Consider the following 25,975-nt stretch of genomic DNA (forward strand, 5'->3'; position numbering starts at 1 on the left):
TCTGGGTTCAATCCCTGGTACCAAAAAATCAAGGGTGAATTAAGGCTGCATTCCAGAGGGGAGACGGGAGCATGCGGGCTGGATCCCCTTACCTTGCTAACATGATGTTGGAGTTTGGGTTGCTGGTGGCTGGTCCCGTGGGACTCCACTTGATGGTGTAGATCTCTTTGCTGTGAGCCTGAAGATCATGGACACACGTGTCTTGCTTCATACTCCAGATCTGGAGAGGGTATGGCCAACGACATGAGCAACGCGTCCGCAACCTGGGGTGGGTCATCACCTCTCATCCTGGGGGTGCTCCTTTGGCTGCTGGCCCGCGGGATCCCAGCAGGGTGGGGGAGTTGACAAGGACTCAGGTGAAGACCCTCAGCAGAGCACTTGGCTGATAAATGGGCATTCGCTGCCTTGGTGAGGGAGAAGCTTACAGAGGAGGGGTCCCCACAAAAACAAACGGAGGAGCGGAATGCGAGACCCTGGGGAACATGGGGGCTGGTCCAGGATTGAACGGTCCATCCCGCGAGACGCTGGCCTCACCTTTAATGTCATGTCATCAGAGCAGGACGCTAGCAGCATTCCTGAAGGATCCCACTTGATGGCGTTGACCTCATTCTGCAAAGGGGGAAAGGATTTCAGGAAGAAATGGAAGCCTGTGTGTAGGAAGCAGTAAGGCGGCCCTCCACCAGAGGGCAGTGGTGCTCTGCCAGCCTTGCCCAGGCCTGGGGATTTACCCTGCAGGTCCCGTAGGTAAGAACCACACCCGTCAGCCTCCTCCTCGCGTATTTCCTTAACGAAAAAAATCTCTACTAGGAAGAAAGCCAAATGAAGAATTCACATATAACAAGGAGGGAAAATAAAACCAATAAAACCACAGCTAGTTCTGAAGCTGGACTTTGGATACCATTTTCCTGTGCGCTTTAAATGTAAGTGCCGCTCCCTCTTATCTACATCCAAGATGGTCTCAGGCAGGCCCAGTGGTATGCACCAGCAATCCCAGGAGGCTGAGGAAGGATGGCAGCAAGTACGAGGACAGCCTTAGCAACTTAGTGAGACTCTGTCTCAAAAAAAAAAAAAGGGGGGGGGGCTACTGGGTAGGCTCAGAGTCCCCTGTACCTTACACACACACACACACACACACACACGACAGGTGGACAGGGGGGTCAAGACGGGACACAGGATTGCCCGGCTAGACAGCAATGCAACCCAAAGGCACAAATCCACACCCACAGGCCACACAGAAGTGTCAGGGAAACGGACCCACGCTGTCTTGGACAGGAAAACACACGCAGGAGGAACAAAATCCTCCCCGGGGCAGTGTGGGCATCCGTCTCCGCTGCAGCTGTGGAGAGGAGCGAGCCCACGGGCAGATCTCTTAGGGCTGCTGAGCACCGACGTCCATCCCCAGCTGAACCCCCCTTCAGTCCTCCAGGGAGAAATGGCTTCCTTCCCAGGAGGGGAGCTTCCTCCCTCTGCCTCCCCAGTCACAATCCCTAGGAAGCGTCCAGAAGCAGCTCATTCACAGGTCTCGGGGAGGAGCAGGCTCCATCCGTCCCGTTCAGCCAGAGCTCGGCTTGGGAGGAGCAGCAGCCATCAAGACCCGCTTCTAGAGCCAAGTGGGGGCAAAGGCAGGGCCGCTAGAAATCAGACCACGGGCAGCCCCTTAACAGCGGTGGACACAACAGGGCCAGAGAACAGCTCCAACCAGAAAAACGCGGCACAGCCCCAGGGAGACACGGGCAGGACTGCTGATGCCCAGGCTCGGGAAGCCCCTTCTGTGGGACTCGCGGGGCCAGAAGCTGGGAGAGGTGGGTGCCCACCAGGGAAGTGAGCAAGGCTGGGGACAGTGGCACTCCCAGTGGCACTCATGTCTCAAGTTACAGCAGCGGCATGATGGCTTTGATCTCCTCTGCTCTCTGGGGATGCTCCAGCACTGAATGCCACTCTGGGCACGGGTGACAAAGACGGAGAAGCCTTGGCCTTGCCTCTGCACGTTCTGCAGGAGGTGGACACAGAAGCAAGCCAAGCCAGCCACCGAGGCCAGGAGCGAGGCTGTGCCCTGGGCACCACACCCAGCTAGCGCCATGACACTCCCAGCGGGGCCCGGGACTTCTGAGTGACGTCTTGGGAGATGGGAGGGGCTTGTGAGAGACAGAGGGTCACCGTGTGGTGCTCAGTCACAGGTTTCCCAGGAGGACCTGGGCACAGCTGCTTTGTGGACGTTCCTAGGCACCCCGAGGACAGACCCGGTAGAGCCCCAGAGGCCACGCTACGTGATCTGGTAAGTCAGCTGTTCATTATCAACAGCTGTTCTCTGATCTTTCCCACGATCTTTGGTTGTCTTATGATTTCTCCATATCATGTATCATTAATGTGGCACCTGGGGAGCCCTAAGTCCAGGGGTGCAGGTGTGGGCCTCCTGATGCTGGTTCTGCTTGGGGTTTGCCAAACCTCGTGAGCATTGATGTTTTCCATCACAGCAAAACCCAGTGGTAGCAGCTTCAAGTTTCCTGTTGTCTCTTTTCTTTCCCCGATACACACAGATGTTCACAGGACTTGCGATTGCCCCACACATCAAGACTCAGTTCAGTTTTTCAAGGTTTTATCTATTCTTTGGCCAATTTCTGTGCGCTCCTTTCCGAGTCACTAACTTTACTTGTGCGATGTCCAATCTGCCATTCAACCCATCTACCAAGATTTCAAGACATTCATATTTCCTCAGTTCTCAACTTTGTTCATTCATTCACCTTTTTGCTTTACTGGGGACTCAACCCCTGAGCTACATTCCCAGCCCTTTTTAGCTATTGAGACAGGATCTCGCTAAGTTGTTGAGGCTGGCCTCGAACTTGCAATCCTCCTCTTGCCTTAGCCTCCCAAGTTTCTGGGATGAGTTGTCTATCACTGTGCCTGGTTCTCATTTATTTTTTTAGTTTGTTCTAATTAGTCACACATGACAGTAGAATGCACGTTGATGCATGATACACAAATGGAGTATAACTTCTCCTCCTCCTGGTTGTACCATGATGTGGAATCACTAGCCGCGCACTCATATGCACACAGGATAACAACGTCTGATTCTATTATCCTTCCTACCCACACGCCCCTCCACTCTTCACTCCCCTTGGCCTAATCCAGAGAAACTATTCTTCGTACCCCTGCTCCCGCAAAAACCCGGTTCTCCATTCTCAGTGAACATTTTCTGTCTATTCATTTATTATGAGCATCTTTTTCTTTATGCCTTTACATACTTCTCATATCGACTTAATGGCCTTCATTGCAAAATCTGACGTGGGGTCACGTGAGGGAGTTTCCATCATTCCCTACCCACAACCGGGTTGCAGTGACCACAGCTCCGGTGCAAAGGGTTCTAGCACTGGTCTGCCATGACATCGCCTCCTTCTAGGTGTGAGGCAAACGCTCCCACATTGCATCCTGGTGAGCTGGGCTGACCACGGGAACCCCCACTTACTGTGTGCCCTTGGAAGGTTTTGACTGGGCGGTCACAGCCGAGCCTGCACACATGGATGCACATGTCCGTGCTACAGGAGGCAAAGGTAGTGTTGTTCTGCCAGTCCACGTCCAGAGCGGGGGCTGCCGGAGGGAAGAGACGGATGCAGGTGTTAACTGCGCACGTGGCTAGGGCAGGTCGGAAGAGCCAAGAGCACAGCAGCAACTTCACAAAACCATTCCCAGTGTGAACAGTATCTTTCCCGCAAGGACCTTAAAGTCGTTTCTCAATTTGCAGGGACAAGGTTCCTCTGGAAAAGTCCTAAGACCCTGGCTGTGCCCGGGGCAGGCAGTGTCCCAGGCATGAGTGGAAGGGTACTCGCTATGGAAACAGCATCTCCTGTGCCTCCAACTTGCTGGGTTCCAGCAGGGTGACTGTGTGGGGCTAAACTGATTTGTGTTCACACAGGGAGGAGATAAAGGACAGGAGAACGCCTTCCATCCTGTCCTTTGTTCAAAATGCTTCAGTTAGAAAAATGTGCAATCCACTGACCACGCCACTGATTGGTTATTTTTTTTGGGGGGATGGGGTGGGGGCAGGAGGGTACTGGGGATTGAACTCCAAGGCACTTTACTACTGAGCCACATCCTCAGCCCTTCTTAGTTTTTATTCTGCGACAGTCTTGCTAAGTGGCTTAGGGGCTCATCAAATTGCTGAGGCTGGCTGTGAGCTTGGGATCCTCCTGCCTCAGCCTCCCAAGTCACTGGGACTACAGGAGTGGACCACTGCACCCGCTTTGATTGGTGTTTAACTGGAGCCAATAGCGATCCCTTCGGACATGGATCAGGACTCGTGAAGAACACCCTCCTTCACTCCTGGGTCCCTCTCACATGAAGATGGCTCCACAATAGCAGCTCTGCTCTGCTCAGGGCTTTGAGGATGGCGACCGTCTTCATGGTACTTCCCCCTCGCCTCACCCAAGAGGCACAGGAGGACCAGGCAGGAACCAGGCTGCTGACATCACAGCCAGCAGGGTCTGAACCCATGTTCTGTCCCTGACTGCAACCGCCCAGGTCTCAGATGCAACTGTGCACATCAGTCTAGGGCCTCAGGTGAGGATGAACGAGGGGAGGCATCGAGTGACTGGCCAAGCTGGGGAGAGATGTGGATGGTATAGCATGGCAGTCACACCATCCTGTTTCCAGGGAAGTGTGGCTTCAATTCTTCCCTCAAGTCCTTGGAGAGGGGTCTGGGCATGGCTCTCTCCCCACCTCCCCTTGGGTACCCATGGCTCAAGCGGTCACTCCTCACTCCAGGTGGCTGCCGGCCTCCTATGTTCCTGCCTCCAGTGGAGGTACCAGCCCACCGGGGCATCTCCTAGAGTCCTTCACACACCATGAGAACAGGGATGGAGAAGTGGGGGCAAGATGGCCACGGGAGGAGCAGCAAAGGACAGGGGTAGCTCCTCATGGGATCTTCTCTACTACTGAGGGGCCTTAGCAAGCCGGGCGTGGTGGTGCAAGCCTGTCATCCCAGCAGCTCGGGAGGCTGAGGCAGGAGGATCACGAGTTCAAAGGCAGCCTCAGTAACTTACCAAGGCTCTCAGCAACTAAGCGAGACCCTCTCTCTAAATACAAAAAGGGCTGGGGATGTGACTCGGCAGTCCAGTGCCTCTATTCAGTCCCTGCCACCAAAAGAAAAAAAAAAAAAAAAGTCTTTGCCTTGACACTTTCTCCATTTCTCTTTTTGGGTACACGGTGCTGGGGATGGAACCCAGGGACCTGCACAGGCTAGGCCATCACCTGCCACTCAGCCACATTCCCAGCCCTTCTACCTTCTAGAGGGATCACAAGGCCCATCAGTAAGATGACCTCTAGGACCGTGTTCACAGCACCTGACTGAAGAGGACTTTAGGGAGGTGAGCTGGGTCTCGTGCTAGTTCAGTAATCCCTAAAGTTCTCACTTCTTCCACGTGGTCACCAGAAGTCACTAGGTGGCCCCCTCCCCACTTTTTGAAAATATCTGGGATTGAACCTGGGATGCTCTACCACTGAGCTACATCCCTTCCCTTTTTATTGTGAGACAGGGTCTTGCTAAGGGGCTGGGACTCCAGGCGTGGCCCACGGCACCTGGCTTTATTTTTTTATTTCATTATTAGCAGAGTTCTAGAGCTTCACTATATTCTATTTCCAGTGGAAACTATTTTTGGTGGAAAGAAAGGAAGAGCCACCAGGGGCCCCAGGATCCCCCCGCAGAGGGGGTGGGGCAGGGGCACTCTGCAAGGGCACCTAGAGCAGGCCCCGCCCACCTGCTTCCCTGAGCACTTGGAAGTTGCGTGCTACAAAGTAGAGGCCCCACTTGAAGCCGGGCACGTGAAGGAAACAAGAGGGTACAGTCTGCTGGAAGCTGGGGGGCAGCAGTCACCAGCGGATCAAGGCGGAACCTCATCCTACGTGCATTGCTTGGGAGGAGAGTCCAGCTGCCTCTGGTGTGGACAGGCACGTTCCTGCTCTTCTTTACAACATCACGAATTCCTGGGGCAGCCTCTGCACCTCATCCCCCCCAGCAACAGGAACCAACAAACCTACCTGAGTGGAAGGGGAACTGCTGCTTGGCTTCTCCTGTGTGGGCGTCCCAGATGATGGTTGTCTGTGCTCCGCAAACAAAGAAAAGAGTTAGTGACCCGTCTCCTTCCAACGCTTTCTCTAGGAAATCAGCAGTGTCCAATAGAGAAGGCAAGTCATAAGGTTCCAGTAACATTACAAAAAGAAATTAGTGAAATTTTAGTAACACCATCCCTGTCACGCAGTGTAGCCGAAATGTTTTAATATGTGATCAGGAAAAAAAACCCAAAACACTAGTGAGATACCTGGCATTGTGTTTTCCCATCCTAAGTCTGATACGATGGGTGTTTTACACTTGGCCACACGGAAGCAGCTCACCAGCTACAGGTGCTGTCTGGTGGTCACAGACTGCTGACCCCACACTTGAGAAATCTACAACTGGTAAGGGATTCCCTTTCATCCCAAAGCTTAAAAAAACCACTAAAAAACGCAGCAGCAAATCTTATCTAAATAACTGAGGTTCCAAGTGCTTCAAATAAGCGATGCTAAACCTGTACGAGATACAGCAGAATCCCTGGACTACTCTGGGGCTGGCACCAGGAAGGGGGGAAAGGTGACCTTTATGTCAGGAGACCCAGGAAACCATGAATCCCACTAACTCATTAATGCCGGGAAGACAGACATCTAGGGAGTGAGCCACGGGCAGGTCAGCCAGTCCCACTGGGGTTACGTTTTCATCAGCAGCAATTTTCAACTTAATTTGAAACTTTATTTAAAGACTTAGCTTTAAGAAGTAGTTGTATCTTGTGTGCATTGTAAAGGGAAATCTCAGAACACTCAGTTTCTTTTTATTTTATTTTAATTGGTACCAGGGATTGAACCCAGAGGTCTGAGCCAGAATCCCCAGCCCTTTTTTATATTTTATGTAGAGACCGTGAGACCCTGAGTAACCCAGCGAGACCCTAAGTTGCTGAGGCTGGCTTTAAACTCACGATCCTCCTGAGCCCCTGGGATTATAGGTGTGTGCCAGCATGCCCGGTAAAGGTAGCTTCTTTACAACTTGGTACTCCTTGGTTTGGGGTCAGCTTGACCAACTTCTGTGTGTGTACCTTTTTTTGTAGTGAGCAGTGAACCCAGGGGCACTTAACCACTGCACCATAGCACCACACCCCCCCCCTTTTTTTTTTTTTAAATTTTGAGGCAGGCTCATCTTGCCGGGTTGCTGAGGCTGGCTTCAAACTTAAAATCCTCCTGCCTTGGCATTACCAAGCCACTGGGATTATGAGAGTGTCCCACTGTGTTAATATTTGTGTATTTGTGTGTGTGTGTGTGTTGTGGTATAATTCCCCTTGATTTATTCATGTACAATCAAACCTGGCACTGCACAGAATATATAAACTCTTTCATCATTCTAGGATACAGTTTCACATAAGATATTAGTAATTGGATTGTTAATACTTGTGTTTAATATATATTGGACAAAAGAAAACATCACCTACACAAGAATTTTTAATAAGAAAATCTTAAATTATATTTCAGAAATTTTGAAAAATCTAACTACTTTCTGTTAAGCACAAACTGAAGATCATTAATACCAGTAATACCACCCCCCTCAGTGGGTTTTATTGTCAAGAGCACCGATATCCTTACTCCTGCCATGGTTAACTAGGTCATCGTGACAGATTACGGACCCAAACTGTGTAGTTCATCACGAATATCCTGCTCTGTACAAGGGGGAGGACAGCACTAGTGTCTGCCTCCTATCTCGGGAGCCCTGGGTGGGCTAACACATGTAGTGTAACATGTCAGATAAATGGTTGTCATTTCCATGAATTACTTTAATAATCTGGCCAGCGATTCCTAATGGAACCAAGCGTTCTGTGTGCAAATCACTTGACCACTTCTAACAAATGGACGTGGTTGTGTACCAATAAAACTATTTATGGAACAGCCACAGGGCCTGATTGGGGTGTTGACTGCAGTTTGCCCAGCCCAGATACCATGTCTCTAAGAATGTGGTCATGTGTGGAGGTCGACTATTATATTGGCTACAGGTTCCTATGACGGCTTTGCAAGAATATGGATGGAAGATGGTGAGTCCTGCGTCTGGTATTTTATGTGCAGTTTTAGAACTGGAATGAACACAAAGTAACATAGTAAAGCTTCCAAATTATCCTGCAATCATTACAGAAATCCAAGCCTGTGGGAGACCAAATGGCTTACAGGATTCAGGAAAGGCCTCTACCCGTGTGTAAAACACGAGTGGATAGATTCCCCACCCACCCGACGCCTGTTTTTGGTATTTCTTTTCCAAAGCCCTGACTTACACAATTCCTGCTGGCTCTTAGACGTGACATCACTACCCACTCAAGGTTCTCGGAAGGCCATGACACCAGCCAGCCCTGTCACCTGACCATGGAGGACAATGGGCCCCAGGGAGGAGGAGATGGCCAGGTGCATCAGACTTTGGCAGCCAGGAAGCCTGTGTCTTATGCTCTTTCCCCCAGAGATGGCTCCTACAGGCACCTGGATCTAATGCCATCACCTCCCCGTCACAGTGCTGCCTCAGGGACACAGTACTGAATTCCAAACTGGCTCCAGGAGCCATGGGGAGTCCCCCACACGCTCCTGCTGGGTCTCGGGTTACCCTGTCGATCCCTGGACGGCCCAGAGGGGAAAACCTCTTACCCAAAGGCCCCGGAAGCAGATAGGTTAGAAATTAACAGATCAAACCCACAAAAACAATCGGCACCTGTAAGTCCTTCAATAAGCCCAAGAACTCAAAAGCCACAAGATTAAAAGTAAGTGCGCATCTTTGCTGGGTGCGGTGGTACATGCCGATAATCCCAGTGGCTCAGGAGGCTGAGGCAGGAGGATCTCAAGTTCAAACCAGCCTCAGCAAAAGTGAGGTGCTGAGCAACTCAATGGGACCCTGTCTCTAAACACAAAATAGGGCTGGAGATGGGGCTCGGTGGTCAAGTACTCAAGTTCAATTCCTGGTACCAAAAAAAGCAAGTCTGTATTTCCACGTGGAAGGGATGAAGGGCTTGGGGTTGGTACTCACTTTGTCCACACCAGCACTCAGAATATAGTTCCCCTTTTTGTTCCACTTCAAGGCAAAGATGGGGCCTTTGTGCTGCCCTAAGGTGCTGGCCAGGTTACCTGTGGGGTAGGAAAGACGAACACGATGACATAAAGTCTCCATGGTCACACCGGGAAGCACCTTCCACTGGCCCTGGCGCGAGGGACGCAGGACTCACCATCTTCCGTCCATATTCTTGCAAAGCCGTCATAGGAACCTGTAGCCAATAGTGTCCCATCGCTCTGGGGGCAGAAAGACAGATCCACAAGAACACTTGGCATCTCCACCAGGGGACGTCCCCGGGCCCCTAGGCCTGCCTTCCCACCACAGGGCTCCTGAGCAGTGCCACCTGTGAACACACGCTCGACGGGAGAGCAGGCTCCCTGCCCACCCAGCTCGCTGCTGGCCCAACGCAGCCTCTTCACCAGCTCTGGGAAGGGAGGACCCTAGGCCAGCACCCAGGGGACCCCCAAGAGACCGCCGGCCTGCGTGCACAGGCTGCCCTGCGGCTGGCGGATGATGCTTACGTTCCAGTCCAGCGAGGTCACATCCTTGTTGCTTGGGACGTCGTGTCCCCCTTCCCGAATACAGTGCCTCAGCACCAACTGTGTGGAGCCCCCGTTGCTGTTCTCATTAAGGTTCCATATCCTGGCGGTCGAGTCTCCGGATCTGCAGGAAAAAACCACAATGAAAACACGGGAGTGTTGGGCCTGTGGCTGGCTGGACGGGAGGGAGGCTCACGGGTCTGTGGCTGGACGGAGAGGGAGGCTCACAGGCCTGAGGTTGGACGGGAGGGAGGCTCACGGGCCTGTGGCTGGACGGGAGGGAGGCTCACGGGACCCACTCTCTGGCCGGGTCAGCCACACACGGCAGGTGGTCTTCTGCGTGCAGTTCTTCATACCCCTCTCAGCTTCCCTCCTCACCATCTTTGCATGGACTAGTTTTAGATGTCTTTGTACGGCTTCCCACCCCACAGGTAAAAAGGGTCTGGGGTGATGGCTATTCCACAGAACAAGACCCACACAGAGGCGGGGCCCAGAGAGGCCCACAGCAGGAAGATGTTACAACCCTAAGGCAGACACTGGAGATGAGCAATGACCCGGGACCTCTGTGCCGGAGCACCCCCATCCTGAAAGCCTTACCCAGAAGCTAGGAGATCGCTGACAGGATTCCAGGCACAAATGAACACCTCGGACTCATGGCCCCTAAGGACTGTGGCTTTGTTGGGTGGAATTTCAACATCCCCATCTATTTCCATTGGTTTCGAATGGTTATCTGCCAAGAAGCACATAAAGACACGTGGCTTAGCAAGATACAAAAGAGGTGTGTTCTCAGATACTTTTGTCTCAGAAACACTTTGCTTTTACATATTAAGGCAGTACCAATCTGAGGATTATCACTAATTTGTGGCTTTTACATGATTTAAAAAGTATTTCACGTTTCTTTCTAGTTTGATGGTGCTGTGGTTCACGTGCTAGAAGTTTAGTGCCCAGGTGGGGAGATGAGCAGTGGAGAAACCTTTAAGAGAGCACCTCTGTCTGGCCATGCGATCTCTTCCTCTAACATGTGCACCCCACCATACCATCCACCGTGATGTGTCGGCACCATGTTGTTTGGACAGTTAGCTTCTAATACTATGAGCTAAATACATGTCTTTTCTTCAATAAAGCATTCAGCCTCAGGTATTTTGTTATAGTAACAGAAAACATTCTTCAAATTTGAACAAAGGATAAAGACAGCTATTTATAACTGAAGCCCGTCAACCATGGCCTATGGGCCAAATGTAACCCACTGCCACCAATTTTTATAAACAAAGTGCGACTGGAACAGTCACAATTCTGTTTGTGCACTGCCTGTGGCTACTCTTTCAAGCTGAATTACTTCCCCTAAGAATTTACATGTTTAAGCCCTAACCTACAATACTTTATGAGATTATTATATTTATACATAGGGACTTCAAAAAGATGGTTACAAGACAGCAACAGAGCAGTGTGAGCATCAACCAACCAGCAATAGTCAACAGCTGGCTGTACAATGGGGTCAAGAACAGAGCACCTTTTTGTGAAGGTATTTGGAAAACCCCAGAAATAAGAGGATGCCTTTCCTCTTCAGTGTTCGGTTAACCTAAGAGTGTACTGCTTCTATTTCAACAAGTAAGAGAATGCCCGGCCGTCCTGCGCAGACCGAGACCCCTCATACAAAGTTCTCACGTCCTGCTGGAGGAACACCAGGGCTGTTAGGCGCCGACACTTCTTTTATCTTCATCAGACGAGGAAAACGTTTTCCACCTTTGGAGAGCATTTTCCCACTCCCCACTCCTGATGGCAACAGGAGCGCCGGCACCCTCGGTAGCCATGCAGGGCGCGGGAAACGTGAAGCTCCCGGGAGGTGCGGGAGCCCGGCTTTGCACTTGGGAAAGTCCCCACCTCAACAGCCTGGTCTGGGGATTGTGTGTGAGGTGCGGGGCCTGAGGAGTGGACCGAGGTGGTGATACTGTGGAATTCCAATCTGCACAATGACCCAGCCTCCAGAGCGGCCAGCCAGGGTGACTGTGTGCAGACCTGGCCTATACAGAGCACAGAGTGCCTGCTCCTGGGCCCACGGTGGGCAGCCAGCCTCCAGAGGTGCAGGCCAGGGGTGGCGGACCAACCAGCAAGGAGCACACCTTGGGGCAGGTGGTCAGCAGAGCGACTTCTAGCTAGACACTGTCTCAACACACCAGGCTCTCACCCTGGGTCCCTGGCCTAGTTTTAAATAACTTCAACGTAGGAGTTAGTCATCTTGATGGTGAAAATAAGCCAGGCTAATACTGCTGCTAGAAGTCCCCGAAAGGCCCATTTTTGCTGAAGGCTTGTGGTACTATCAGGAGGTGGAGGAGTCTTTCAGAGGATGGGACTTGTGGTACCAAAGTTAGGTCACTGGAGATGTCACCCTGAAAGAAATGGCGGGCCTCCCCTCTGTCCATGTCCCTCTGCCTCCTGGCTGGCGATAGAAGTGGTTTGCTTTGCCACATGCTCCTCCCCTGGCCAGAGGCCTAAAGCAACGGAGTTGCCTCATCTTGAACTGGAATCACCAGCACTGTGAGCCAAAATAAACCCTTCCACTTTATGAGCTGCTCACCACAGGTATTTCATTATAGTAACAGAGCCCTGCCAGAGAACCATATCAGAAAGTGGCCGTTTCTCTCTCTCAAATTGCAGGACAGAGAATATTGTGGGTCAGAGTTAAGTCTAACTTCAGATCTGCCCACAGTGTCCACTGCAGTGGTAGAGTGGAGAGGCTGCCTTACTGCGAGACAAGAGCTGGCTGTGGATGCCAGGGTGGGCATGGGACTCGGGGGACAGAAAGACATACCCATGCCTTCCAGGCTTGGGAATAACATGGATACCACTTTAGAGTTTCTAAAGATTTAAAAGAAATGGGTACAGTTTAAACACTTGCAAAATTTCTTCCTTGGGAAACAATGATTTCTCAAAGTTTACTAATTATAAATGCTTTTTGGTGACATAAGATGACAAAAACAACTACATCTATTGTGTCTGCTTCTGAAAACTTGAGGGTCCTACCCCACTTCAGTGAACAGTGACTCTTCTGTACAAGCCAGATATTTTCTCTTTCGTCTCTATTCCACAATTTTGGGCCTTATGAATAGTGATCCTGTAGGATGCGACTGGGGGTCTTTATCTTGTGTTGGGTGATGGCCTTTGTGCCACCTGACTGTAACCTGTGGATGGTAAATAGCCACAGAGCATGGCCATGGGTTGACGCCTCAGAGGCCATTAGGCAGCTCTCTGCAAGAGGGGAAGCCGCGGCAATGGGACTATGGGGTCAGATGCCAGTGTCACATTTTCCTTCACCCTCCAGCTGCATGAAGGAAACCAGTTTCTAACTAAGGAAGCACACACGCACTACATACACACACATGCACACACTCAGCCACACCACACATGCACATATACACACAAACATGCACATGCATGTGAACTCGGACCCCCAAGCAGAACCTCTGGAGTTCATAAGGATCTCTGGTTTATCTGCTCAACATTCCTGAGCAAATGCCTAACAGGGACTAACCTCCAGGGGCAGACCAAATAAGATGACTCCCCATGCCTGGGCGGGGTGCGCGAGAAGTCACGGTGAGCTCAACTCTTACCCCACCGTTTGGCCTAAAGCCTGAACAGTGCGAGGCTCGAGGCTGGACCAAAGGCCTCTGGGAACAGCACCTTTGCTCTTGTTGGACAGGACTCATACTGGACGTGGCCTGGATGGGCTTGGGTTCTCACAAGAGCAAGATCCCCTACAACCAAGGATCCTGCAGCCAAGGTGAATTTGGATGGGAAAGGCGGCAGGCCGACCTCCCAAGGCCGGCCGTTTGCAAAAAGCCCTGCGAGGTGGTCCTGGCGCAGGAGCGCGATGTGCCGGGAGCCCGGGAGCCCCGACGCCCCACACTTACTTATTGCGTGCGCGCCGTTCTCCTCCCCGTTCACCGTGGCCTCTCCATTCTTTGGTGGGTTTTGCTGGGAAACGGCTGCGGGGGCTGGGGTGGCTGCGGTGGCGGTGGCGGTGGCGGTGGCCGTGGCTGCAGCGGCTGCAGCGGCGGCGTTGGCCTGCTGCTGCTGCGCGAGCTTCTCCCTGAACGCCTGCTGCCGCGTCTGCACCACGTCGGGCATCACGGCGTCGATCAGGGACAGGGACTCTATGGGGCGGCCGTCGAACACCGTGCCATCCTGCGGAAGCAAGCTGGTCAGCTCCCGCGCACGGGGACGCCCCGTCCGGGGTGCAGTGGGCACCCACGGGAGCAGGCTGCAGGGACTCCGTGCAGGGGCGGCCGGTCCTGGAGACCCAGCTGCAGTGCTCAATCCTGAGTGGCAGCTCTGACATCCGGTAAGCAGCGAGCCACATCTGGGCATTAAGGACACCTGCCCAGAACCACGTCATCCCGTGACAGTCTGCATCCTGGGGGACATTTCTGGAGCCACCGGGTGAAGGGAGGTGGCGGGGTGGCGAGGTGCTGCACTGCCCTCGGGTGGGTGGAGGCCAGGAATGCAGCCCCACGTCCTCTAGCACACAGGGGGTTTTTCCAAGAGACCCCTGCCCCCAGCGCACAATCTTGAGGCTGGGAATCCACCCCCGTGCTAAGGGCTGCTGGAAAGTCTGTGAATAACCAGCCACTTAGGTGGGAGGGGGAACTCTTTGGTAGCATTAAGCACAATTTAGAAATGACTACGCCATTCAGCATTTGATTACCGGTGCGTTTGTCCACTTGGTTTAATAAAATAAGCACTTGGGGCTATTTGGGATGACTTCCTGGGTTCCAAGGACGGCCCCGATGAAGCCATGATGTAACCCACAACAAAAATTGCTTGGTTCTGAGTCACATTTTTATGGATCGCCGTTTGATTCTCTGGTTTGTATCAACCATGAAAAATTTCTCAACACACTTCAAAATACGGGAGGAAGTTCGTTCAGATATTTGAGTTGCATGAAATGCAACAAGCCTCCACGTTGCGTCTGCCGAGTGCTGAACTTGAATTACCTCCGAAATGAGGAGGAATTGAGGCACATCAGCCCACCCGATTTCTGATGACGATGCACTGTTTGAAATCACAGAAACTATAGGAAACGATATACACCGCCTCCCCAGCCCCCTGCCCCCTGGACTGTAGCCGTGGAAGCACTGGCCGAGGCTGAGCAGTCCTGATGCTCCCAGGTGACCTTCCTCCTTCATGCAGTCCCACCCCAAACAGCTGGCCAAGGTGCCAGACGATATCTGCCCGCGGTAATGAAAACACCTCCTCATCTACATTCTAGAGCACACTGCCGCATTTTCTTAAATGACTGGAAACTTCTGCCAAGTGAGATCTTTCACCGACCTCTAGACACCCTGGCGTTTGGGTGGCTGAAACATCACGGAGGGATTTTGGCCTTGAGAGCCACAGGAAACGGGCAGGCAGAGGAAAATCAGATCACTACATCCCCCAATCTGAGAGCTTGTGGGGGACTAGGGGGGTCATGTGCTCATCTCCCCACGATTGCTGGTTCTACAGACACAGACCAGGTGGGGCCTGAAAGAGTCAGGCAGACCACTCGCACACAAGCAATGTTAAGGAGAGGAGGAGGACACTACCAAGGAAGGAGGAGCAAGAGGCAGGCAGACTGGGATGGTTTCCAAGACACAGGCTCGTGAAAAATGGCCGACGAATTCATGAGACAGAAAAGAAGATACATTATTTCTGAAATAAAGTTGAATAAAATGCTCTGAATAAGAAAGGCGTGTAAGGGTCAGACTAGTGTCAGAGAAAACAGGAGGGAGGGAGCCCTGGAAGGCTGGGTGTGCTGGGCAGGACAGCTCAGGGTAGGCTGTGGCCAGATCTCTGAGAAGGGTGGAGTTCAGTAAGGGTGGGATCCAGGTGAAGATGGCCAGAGATTCTATGGATGTCAGGAAGCCAAAAGAATCTTCTCTAGAGAATCTCCAGTACAGAGACGGGTGAGGAAGCCCTTTAGAACCTGAATGATCAATCCTCCAATGTGCTATAAAACTGGCACCAACACTCTCTCAATCTGAAAGGCACCGGGGGACACACGCGAATTGGTAGGATTCAGTTCACTGCTCCATCCTCAGCCTCTGAATATAATCATAAAAATAATCCTGACAACCTCTCACTGGAGGATCACCCTCTCTCCTCCTGACGCTCCTTCCGGTCGTGCCTGCGATTCTGCATATTTACATGGAAAACACAGATCCCCGTAAGCGGGACAGTGAAGGCTGCAGAAGCCCACCCCGAGACGGCCCAGGGAAGCCCGGACTCCGTCCTGCACCCTGCTCATGCACATCTAGATGCAGGGCTCTGCGGGCTAGCGGTGGGGCAGGCCCCGGGGTGTGCCTACCTCGTTGATGCTGATCTCGGCCTCCACATACTGCAGTCCCTTCTGAAGGATGGAGATGAGGGCAGCCGGCGGCACTAGTGTCCCGTTGATGTTGGACTGGCTGATGTGGCTCTCGATCCCAAACGTGAAGGCCGAGTGGGAGAAACCTGCCGGAGGAGGAAGCCAAGCGGGTGGAGGTGAGAGGACATGAGGCCAAGGTCACCCCGTGTGGGTGCGAGGTGGGAAATGCCCACAACAGAACAGCCTTCCCAGCCCACAGATGTGCCTTGACTAACGTGGGGGTGACGCCTCCATAAACCCGCGGGAAGCTGGAAATGCACAGAGCAGCCCTGACCCGCCGGCACCACAGCTTCGCCCGGCCAACCGTAGGGGCGTTCAGAACCTTCATCACCTGGCATCTGGGCAGAAACCATTAAGGCAAAGCCCGCTCTACAACCAAGCGCTGAAGTCTCTCCCGGACCTGCAGAGATGGCGCTGCAGTTTAGGCTGGGTGTCCTCCAAGGCCCCTGTGTTGAAGGCTTCATCCCAGCCCAGAGTGCTAACAGGTGGTAGTGGAACCCTTAATAGGTAGGGCCTACTGGGAGGAAGTTGGCTTGCTGGGGGTGAGGCCTTGGAGGGGGATATTGGGACCCCAGCCCTCTCCTGTCTGCGGTGAGGCGAGTGGTTCCTTCCTCCCTATGCTCCCACCATAGGTCCAGAGGCAACAGGGCCAAGCAACCATGGACCAGAAGTCTGAAACCGTGAGTCAAAGCAAACCTTTCCTCCGTATAAGCCAAGTATCTCAGGCATTTTGTCACAGTAATGGGAAGCTCACACTGATGGGCATCTTGTACATTATGGGATCTAGAGACACAAAACACAGTATCCAAAAAGTGCCGACAATGTAGCATACTGTACGGAATGGGCTTCCATCTCATGACCACATGGGTGACAGGGAGCTACAGCTATCTAGAGAGAGGGCACGTGCCCTTCTATAGCTTGCTTGGGGAAAGAGCCAAATTCAAAATTTGAAGTAAGGTTTCCACTGAATTCCTATTGCCTGTGCACCACCGTGAAGCTGAAAAACTAAGCTGAAACATCTGTAAGTTGCCACCGACTATATGAAGAAGCAGAACACAGCACGGCGTGCCCCAGTGCCCTGGGCTGGATGTGTCTGTCACAGAAATTCAACCTCAGGCTTCCACCGACTCCTGGTTTGAATTGCTCTTTGCCGTAGCTCAGTGCTGGTCTGTGCCCCAGCTGCAGTGCACGTGAGGAGCTGTCCCTCAGCCCAAGAAGAGGGCAGCCGGTGCCTGGCTCAGAACGCTCACAGGCAGGCGGGGACAGACAACCACACAAACACCCCAGGGAAAGGGGCTGCTCAGGCCAGAGGGTGTGGCATCGAGCAGTTCTCCGGAAGCTGGGGATTTTCCCTTTTCTGTTTTTGCTTTCTTGACGCATTATAATGATGCATAACCTGGGATCCGTCCATGTGCTTAACGGTTTGATCCGTCTCATTCCCCAGCACCTCCAACATGCCAGGCACGTGCTCTACCGCCCAGCTACACCAGCCCTTTCCCGATTTCTTCTCCTTGTCTCCAAACGCCAGCTGCTAATAAGCAAAATGCTTGAAAAATTCCAGACGTTTTCAGATAAGCTTTGGATGATGGTACTTGAAAGATGGATGTTAGAAAACACAAAGAAAACGGCTCTGCAGGGGAGGGCATGTGAGACTGGGGGACTGAGGATCAGGGACCTTCCACAGCCCTTTCTCGGGGACAGAGGGGTAGCACTCTACTGACAGATGCCTGTGGCAGGTGTTCTCACTCCTGCTTTCTTTGTAAAGTGACCTCTGTGGTTAGGAGCAAGCACTCCCAATTCCCCCGTTAGGAAGTTCTGCTCACTATGACAGCATCACTGGCCTGCAGGCCACAGACCTCCCTATGCCAGAGGAGGGGCCTCTCAGCCTTGCTCGGCCCTGGCCTCTTTCAGCCAGCCAGACGGGGTCAGCCATGGACCCTGTGGCCCTCTGCCTAGGCCCCTCTGCCTCTCCCCCTCCACACATAGGCTGCCGTTGCAATAACCCATCTGCCCACTAGGGGGGAATGTTCCTCCACGTCGGAGACTGCCGTGTGTTCTCCTCCTCCCCTCTTTCCCACTCTCGCCTCAACCCACATCGCCTGGTTACACACAGAATCCGGAGCTTGTATTTATCTAATAAAGTAATATGGTGGTTGCTATTCATTTTACAATCAGTCGCACAGAATCTTGCATCTCTCTTTACAACACCACCACTACCTAATTAGGTTGCTGTTCAGAATCCCTCTCCACTGCTCTGTTTAGATAGAGGCTGGGCCTCTAGGAGGCAGTAAGAACTAGATGAGGCCAGGAGTGGAGCCTGCAAGACTGAGTCCCAGTGGTTTACAAGAAGAGAAAGAATCCAAAGACAAGGGTGTGCTGCCCGTCTCCTGTGGTGAGGTGAGTGCACCCCTCCTCCCTATGCTCCCACCATAGGTCCACGTCTCCTGCCTCCTGCCATGTGATGCTGTGCACCAACGAGGCCATTGACAGAAGGAGCCCCTCGACCTTGGACCACCACACCACAGTTAAAACGAAACTCTCAGGCTCAGAGGCAAAGCACTGGCCCAGCTTGCATAAGGCCTTGGATTCCATCCCCCAGCACTGCTAAACATAAATATTGCTTTCTTCTTTATAAAGTAACCTCCCTCAGGTATTTCATTATAGCAAAACAGACCAGTACATTGGAGGACATAACCAAAGTCCCTTTATGGTTGACTATCTTGACTCTCTCTCCACCTTCATTTCCTATGACCTCCCTACCCCAGCCCCAGGCCTTGCACAGCCAATGACTGTATTATCCCAAGTTTTGGTCATTCAGGTTTCTGGAGAGGTGGAGACTACAAAAACTCCAATGGACAGAGGGAACGGGGCCACAGTAGACTCTCGGCTTGACGCCCTGCTGCATGTTCAGGTCGAAGTGGCTGCTCTCTCCTAAGACTTCGTGATTCTCGTGGTTCACAGGAGCCATAGCCCTGGCCGTCTTCCCTTCTGTGTCCCGACTAGCTGACGCCACTGAGCATTGCAGGTCACAGGCCATTTCTCATCCTCCTGGTTTCACAAAAACGCCCAGGGAAGGACTGGGCACGCACTGGCCCCCGACAGGGCTGGTCTCGTACTGACCCTGCTGCAAAAACCTACAGGAATCCAGGGGGGCCTCCTGCAGCCACTCTCTGCTCTACTTACCTGTGTACACATCAGGTTCCCCAGAGCTTTTGAGGGATCTGATCCATAAGCAATGGAACGAACACTGGAGGGACAAACCCACGTCACTCAGCTTGTAGGGGTGGGGTCACAAGACAACACTCAGCCACCACAGACCAGCATGATCTGCGGCCTGCACCAGAAACCAGCATTAACTGCTATTTAGCGGGTGCCAAGGGACTGTGTGAGGCCATCTTGGAAGACATGGCACCTCCAGATGCGTCTCTTCCAGGGCCAGGCTTTCCTCCACCACCACCAGCACCCCACCCTCCCCCAAATGGACTCCAAGGCTAATTAACACGTTCAGTGTGCCCTAGTGGGGACCTCTCCATCTGCACCCGTCAGCTCTCCCTCGGTGTTCGACACAGCTCTGCCGTCCAGTGAGTCATACATAGAGTCCAAGATCAGAATGCAAGTGACAGACAGCACCCTAGCGTGGGCCATGGTGGAAGGTACCAAAGTAGTCACAAGGGAGGAGAACGAGGGCTTGGCAGCGTCGTGATGGAAGGTTGTGTGAGGGCCATGGGTTGGTGACCTTGGTGCCAACCTCTAGGCCAGCCTGAAGCCAGCAGGCTCGCCACTTACAAGAGTGTCCCAGTGAGCCCACTCAGGGGTTCCCGACACACCTTGGCTGACATTGTTGGCCGTAGCGGAGGCTGCGTTCTGTGCACTGAAGGGTGCCAAGCAGCACTACCCTTGAGCTCTCCCCTCTAGATGCCAGTAGCATCCCTCCTCCCAGCCTGCCAATCAAACATGTCTCCAGACGTGTCCAATTGACCCCACCCTGGTTGGGAACCAGTGAGCTGGTTTTGATGCCCTCAAAAGGGGATGCCTCACTACCAGCAGCTCTACTCAACCCCCATTCCTGCTCGATTCTGGATTGCTGCCAGGGAACACCTATGTGGCCATTCCCCAGAGACTCCAGATAACTCACAGTACTGCTAGAGAACAGCTGGGTGAGCAAAAATATCGCCAGGCAGAAAGCCGAGGTACAACTGAGATGATCCAAGAAAGGCCTAAAACAAGGGCCACATTTTAAAAAGAATGGCCAAGTCCTGTCTGTCTGGAACAAAAAGGTCCTCCAGCCTCACAAGAGAAGACGACTGTTACGTGAATCTGTCTCACCTACCTGGGCAAGAAGAGTAGACTTAAAATACACCAAGAGCTCGTTTTGTTTCTTGTGATCGCCACACTGCTACAACACAGCCACGTCCACAAATGGCTTCCCAAACTGCTGGGAGTTAACACAGTGCACCATTACGCCCAAGCAATGCTGGCCCTTGGAAATAGCGCTTATTCAGCAGAGCAGACGCTTAATACTCAAGCAGCCGTGGGGGTGGGCTTTGCATCTCTGGCCCTAATCAACACTGAGGGCACCCATGTGCGGCATTAAGAGCCGAGTTCTCATTAAGCAGTTAGCAGACTTGCATACTTGGAATACTCAGACTCAAAGCCAATGGGCACAGGAGGTTTATTTCTAAACAGTCCGGGTGAAGGGTTGGCAAACTGAGGCCCATAGGGAGTCTGGCCCACTACCTGTGTTTTTAAATAAAGCTTTATTGGAACAAAGCCTCGTTCATGAGTTGCTAAATTGCCTATGGCTGATTTGAACCTTCCCTGGCAGAGTGCTAAAGAGTTGCGACAGACACCTCGCAGCCCACAAAGCTCAAGGGAAGCTGCTGGCCATCCTACCGCGCACACAGCAGCCTCCACCCCATGACCAAGAAGGATCTGGCCCCAAGTCTGAATAGTGCCAAGGTGGAGAAACCCCGTTTTCAGATCCCTCTTCCCCCCTGCCTAGTGTCCCTTCCTGATGGCAGCCTCTCTTGCCCTTCAACAGGAGTGGTCGCTGTCTTGTCCGAGCCCCATCAGCATGACTCCCTAGCCTTCTGTTTCCACGGTCACGTGGGGTGTTCCACCCGTTCAGGAGCATCTGAGGGCACGGAGCCCATTCACTGTCTGGGGCACACAGTACCCCCATCACCACTCCAGCTGCAGCCGCTGGTGCTCAAGGAGTGTCGCTGAACTTGACGGACAGCGGAAAGAAACCAGAGCGCCTGGTGTCAATGAACGGTGGTGAGAATCAAACCGCGTCTTCACTATTTCCAAACAGAGGACTTTAAAGGAAAAGGACAAGAATTAAAGATTTTTGGCACGACAGAAAGAAAAGCGAATTCTGAAACCAAAGATGACTGTCATATAAAGGGTAGTTTCAAAACTGTGAAGAGGGATCTCGGTCACAAACTGTTCATGTTTAATAATAACTACAACAATAAAGATAATGACACCAAGGGCTTTCTAAAAAATCAATCAAAGAGCCTTGGCAAAAACCTATGAATGAAAAAACCCACATTGCAGATGAGGAAACCAAGTCACAGGGCAGGTAAGAGATCTCCGTGAGGTCCTGGAATTCCATGTCCTACAAGGTCCCCTCCAGTGCTAAAATTCTACATCAAGAAAAATTACCTCCACATCCTGCTGAGATCTGAGGGGCTGTTGTTTAAGGCAGTGACTGAAACACAAAGAGCCACCTCCCGAGACAGGTAAGCAACTCTGGGTCTGGCCCTGGGATTCACAGATACCCAACAGGCACTGGCTGACACTTCTCCAACCCAGTGTGTCGAAGGGAATGGAGGAGGACGATGGCGTCATCCAGAAACCCAGGTGGTGGACGGTCCTTTTGTTTCCACAAAAACTAACATCCCTATTCACAGCCCTGCGCTCTCCAAGGTCAACATTTCCTGGTCAAGGTTTCTCCTGTAGAACTGCAGCTGCCTGAAAGCCACCGGCGCCCCTGCCAGAGGTGAGTCAAGGTGGTGGTGGAAGGAGGTGCTGATAAAATCAACAAGGGGGAGAGGCCAAGGGCGACCATGCAGGAGCAGGGCAGACCAATCCAGAGCACCCTCTCTCTTCAACTTAGCAACAGTCAACAGAAAGAGTAAGAGCTGGGTATTGCATCCTGCTCTCTGGGGCTTGCTTGCACTCTCTTTGAACAGTGATGGATTAGTTTCCCCAGAGAATCACATTTTCTGCCCAACAAGCAATTCTGAACCTATGTAAACTTGTTTTATCTGTGGTGAAAGGCACACAAATATGCTGAGAATTCTTTTTTTGATTTTGCTGTGGACATCACAGAGCATGTTCACATCACCTTTACAACCACGACATAAATGTTTTAAAAAAAAAAATCCTGCAAAACCCAATATGACTCCCAAACTAATTCTCCGAGAACAAAAGCAGGGAGAAATGTTCTTAGGGGCTGCAGATGGGTTCTAGATGACCTGCCCACCGTAACATGGAATTTAGCATAAAATGGAACTGCCTTGGCTGGCGTCCCAAAGAAAATACCAGAAGGATCTCGTTAAAAATCGGGTTTCGCTTATAACATCTGGCCAGACCCCAAGGCTGGCGGTTAAGTACAGTGTGGGCTCAGATGACTGCACACCATGTGGCCATGCCAACATCGTTTTAATATCCTCTCAACACGGGAAACATGAGCCCCTGCTCAGGTGATAAACTAAAGGTTGCCTCGGCCTCCCCAGCCATGATGGCCTTGGGGCGAGACGCCTGTGGGGGCCCTGGTGGGTGGGTGGACAAGGAGGTGCCTTCCTGTCAAGGGTCACAGAGTCTCAGCATAAGCAGTCGACCTCACTTCCCGGCTTCAGTTAGGGAACGCGAGACTCAGCCAGTTTTTAATGAATAGCACCGTTAGAAGCCTCAACAGAAATTTAACAGAAAGTTATCCCAAGGTGGAAGAACTAACTTACATTATTATACCATCAGCACAATCCCTGTTCTCACACTGGGGAACTTCAGGTCTCTTGTCCACGTGGATTGATTCATATTTATAATCCTCGTGGTCATAGAACACTGGATTTCTGTGTGTTTTTTTTTTTTAAATAAACCTGACACAATATGAACATTTTCATTTGTGGCTTATTGGTCTCGGTAGCCACCACGGAGAAGACACGTGACTCACTCCATCTCCGAGTAGAGTTTTCCAAACTGAACTTAAAGGCTTCTGAGGAGAGGTCCCAAGGTTCTGGATGGCGATGATCTCTGCTGCCAGTCTCATTTTCCAGAATCTTCTCCATCCCTCTCCTCTTCTTTCTAGGACTTAGTGAACTCAGGGGTGCTTTATCACTGAGCTACACCCCCTAGCCCTTTCTGTTTTGAGAGGGGGTCTTGCTAAATTGCTTCGGTCTCGCTGTTGCCATCCCCCTGCCTCAGTCTCCTGAGCTGTTGGGATGACAGGCTTGTGCTTCTGCATCCAGCTGCTGCACACGTTTAATATCACACTTATCTGCCTCTGTGACAGTCAGCTCTTCAGGTATCTGTGATCCTCCCTGGGCAGGGAGAAGAAATAAGATTTCTAGCTCTGTCTGTCTTCATCCTAGCAGGGAGGGCAGCGCCTCCACTTAACAACTTACCAAGAGACATTTGTAGAACTGGAAATTGTGATAAGTGCTATATCCCTGAACACCAACAACTCTTCAGCTGGGCACATGGGACACACCTGTATCCCAGCTACCAGGGGGGCTGAGGCAGGAGGATTTCAAGTTTGAGGCCTACCTTATAAACTGTCAAAATAAAAATAAAAAGGGCTCAGACTGCAGCTCAGTGGCAGACAGACTGCATGGCAGGCACTCGGTCCCAGGTACCATGTCTAGTACCAAGGGAAAACCCCTAGAACCTCACACTCCCTGGGGGTACTCAAAGTGATTTTAAGTAGCACAGGGACAAATGTTTAAAATTTTACTTAACGTGTGCTATACCGACAGACATAGACGGAACTAACGTACCAGTACCTACCAGTATGCTTTAGAGGAGTGGTTCAACTTAAGGAAAAATATTAGAGAATATTAATAAAATATGCAAACACGGCAAAAGTTCAGATGATCAGTGAAGAGCAGAGAGGCTGGGAAATGTACGTTCAGACAGTCGGGAGGACAGAGGTTTTCCGAGCAGGAGGAAGTCGAGAATGTGAGCGCACACCATTGGCTCATGGGAGGGTGAGTCTCAGGCAGAAGTGGCTCAGTGACAGTCCACAGGACAAAATCTGGCCGTGACCTGTTTTTGTAAATAGTTTTATTGGGACACAGCTCTTGCCATGTGCTTCCATGATTTCAGGGGCTGTTTCTGCACCATGAAGACAGAGATGAACGGTTTTGACACAAGCTAAAATATGACTATCTAAGCCCTCGTCTCAGGGAGACCTGGACTGGGGGCAAAGCAGTCCTTGTGATCACACTTTCCGAAAAGCCAAACTTGTTTTATGGGGCCGGGATGATCCCAGTTCCCAGCCTGGATGAGGAAACTTGAAAAGGAACATCCCGGCCCCGTTTTCCTCAGGAAGATGAGTGTGCACACACCAGACGAGGTGTCGGCAGACCAAGTTCAGCCACATATTCAAAAAGGACAAAGTGTCCCAGCCAAGCAGAGTGTATCCCAGGAGTGCAGGTTTAATATCAGAAAATACACTGATGACTTCACCGCATGAAAAACATCAAGAGAAATCCTTCAGGAGGAGGAAGATCCTGCCAAGGGGTCCATGAAAAAAATGCACCGCATCACTAAGCGCCAGGGGAATAAGAAAAAGGAAAAAGAGGTGACATCACAAAACTTAGGCTCTTATCAGAAAGGCCTGATGGTTAAGGATGTGAGAAAAGGAAGCCCGGACAGACGGCTGGTGGGAATGCAGACTGGCAGGGAGTCATGGAAACCGTACGTAAGTTCCCATGCAGTTTAAAAAATGAGTGACCGCACGACCCAGCAGTCCTATTGGCGACATAGGAAAGACAGGGAGCCCACCTCCTGCGCTCACCGTGCTAGTACCATCATGACAGCCAAGGTATGGAGTGGACCTCCATCCAGGGAGGGGAGGAGGCGGAGGATGTGGCGTGTGCAGACAAGGCCACCCTGGTCCACCTTTTGACAGAGAAGGAACCCTGCCGTCTGCAACGTGGATAAACCGCAGGACGCTGTTACCTGCAACAAGCCAGGCGGAGGAAGACAGCAATCGCTCATGTGTGAGACCAAAACAGCAGGACAGCAGGTGCCAGGGGCTGGGGTGACACAGGTCAAAGCGTGCAAACCTCCAATTAGATAAGAGAAATAACTTCAAGAGACCCAGGGAACAGCATTGTTAAGAACAATGTACTGCATTTTGAAAATTGCTATTCACGTGACCAAAAAATGCTAAGTGTGCAAGGTTATGCACAGTTAATTAGCTCCAACAGCCGTTCTGCACTGCATATATGCTTCAAAAACACTGTGCTGTACACTATCAACACATAAGTACACACAAATGTGGATCTGCAGATCCACATGGCCTGTTCTGAATCCTAGCCTTATGACCTCTGGGCACTCAGACCTCAGGACCTTGGCCCTCAGCTGTGGATGACACAGCGCTGCGTCTTCTTTCTTGGGGCTGACGGGAATAAACGGCTTCTCCTGTCAGGTACCGAGCATCATGCCTGGCTGTATACAGCAAGTGCTCCATAAGTGTGTGTTACTGGGACAACAGGGACAGAGGCAACCCTGACAGAGGTGGTGGAGGAGGGGGGGTGAGGGAACTGGGGACAGGCGGTGGGGCAGACACCATGCAATAGAAGGCCCTGAGCACCCTTGGATTTTCTACAGTAAGCAGCGCTGTAGGCTGCATGCTGGGTGCCCACCTTCCTTCCAACGCCAGCCTGGAAGGTGAGGTCGCTAAGGAGCGGAGCCTCTGAGGGGTGA

The 25,975-nt window shown here is 51.9% G+C and overlaps 1 protein-coding gene across 3 annotated transcripts in view; it reads right to left on the minus strand.

The window, feature by feature from the left end:
• The window catches only part of LOC114106844 (F-box-like/WD repeat-containing protein TBL1X), a 178,242-nt gene that overhangs the window by 9,757 nt on the left and 142,510 nt on the right, over positions 1 to 25,975 (minus strand). For all 3 annotated transcript variants that reach the window (XM_027954010.2, XM_027954009.2, XM_071607016.1), the window contains exons 5-14: positions 15,977 to 16,122; positions 13,542 to 13,815; positions 10,231 to 10,363; positions 9,616 to 9,757; positions 9,267 to 9,330; positions 9,071 to 9,168; positions 6,031 to 6,091; positions 3,464 to 3,585; positions 535 to 609; positions 93 to 220 (exon numbers count right to left, since the gene is read on the minus strand). In XM_027954010.2, coding sequence (XP_027809811.2) covers positions 93 to 220; positions 535 to 609; positions 3,464 to 3,585; positions 6,031 to 6,091; positions 9,071 to 9,168; positions 9,267 to 9,330; positions 9,616 to 9,757; positions 10,231 to 10,363; positions 13,542 to 13,815; positions 15,977 to 16,122 — 1,243 coding nt within the window. The remainder of the gene's footprint in view (positions 1 to 92; positions 221 to 534; positions 610 to 3,463; positions 3,586 to 6,030; positions 6,092 to 9,070; positions 9,169 to 9,266; positions 9,331 to 9,615; positions 9,758 to 10,230; positions 10,364 to 13,541; positions 13,816 to 15,976; positions 16,123 to 25,975) is intronic.

Source organism: Marmota flaviventris, chromosome Y (genome assembly GCF_047511675.1).
Source record: "Marmota flaviventris isolate mMarFla1 chromosome Y, mMarFla1.hap1, whole genome shotgun sequence".
NCBI classification, from domain to species: Eukaryota; Metazoa; Chordata; class Mammalia; order Rodentia; family Sciuridae; genus Marmota; species Marmota flaviventris.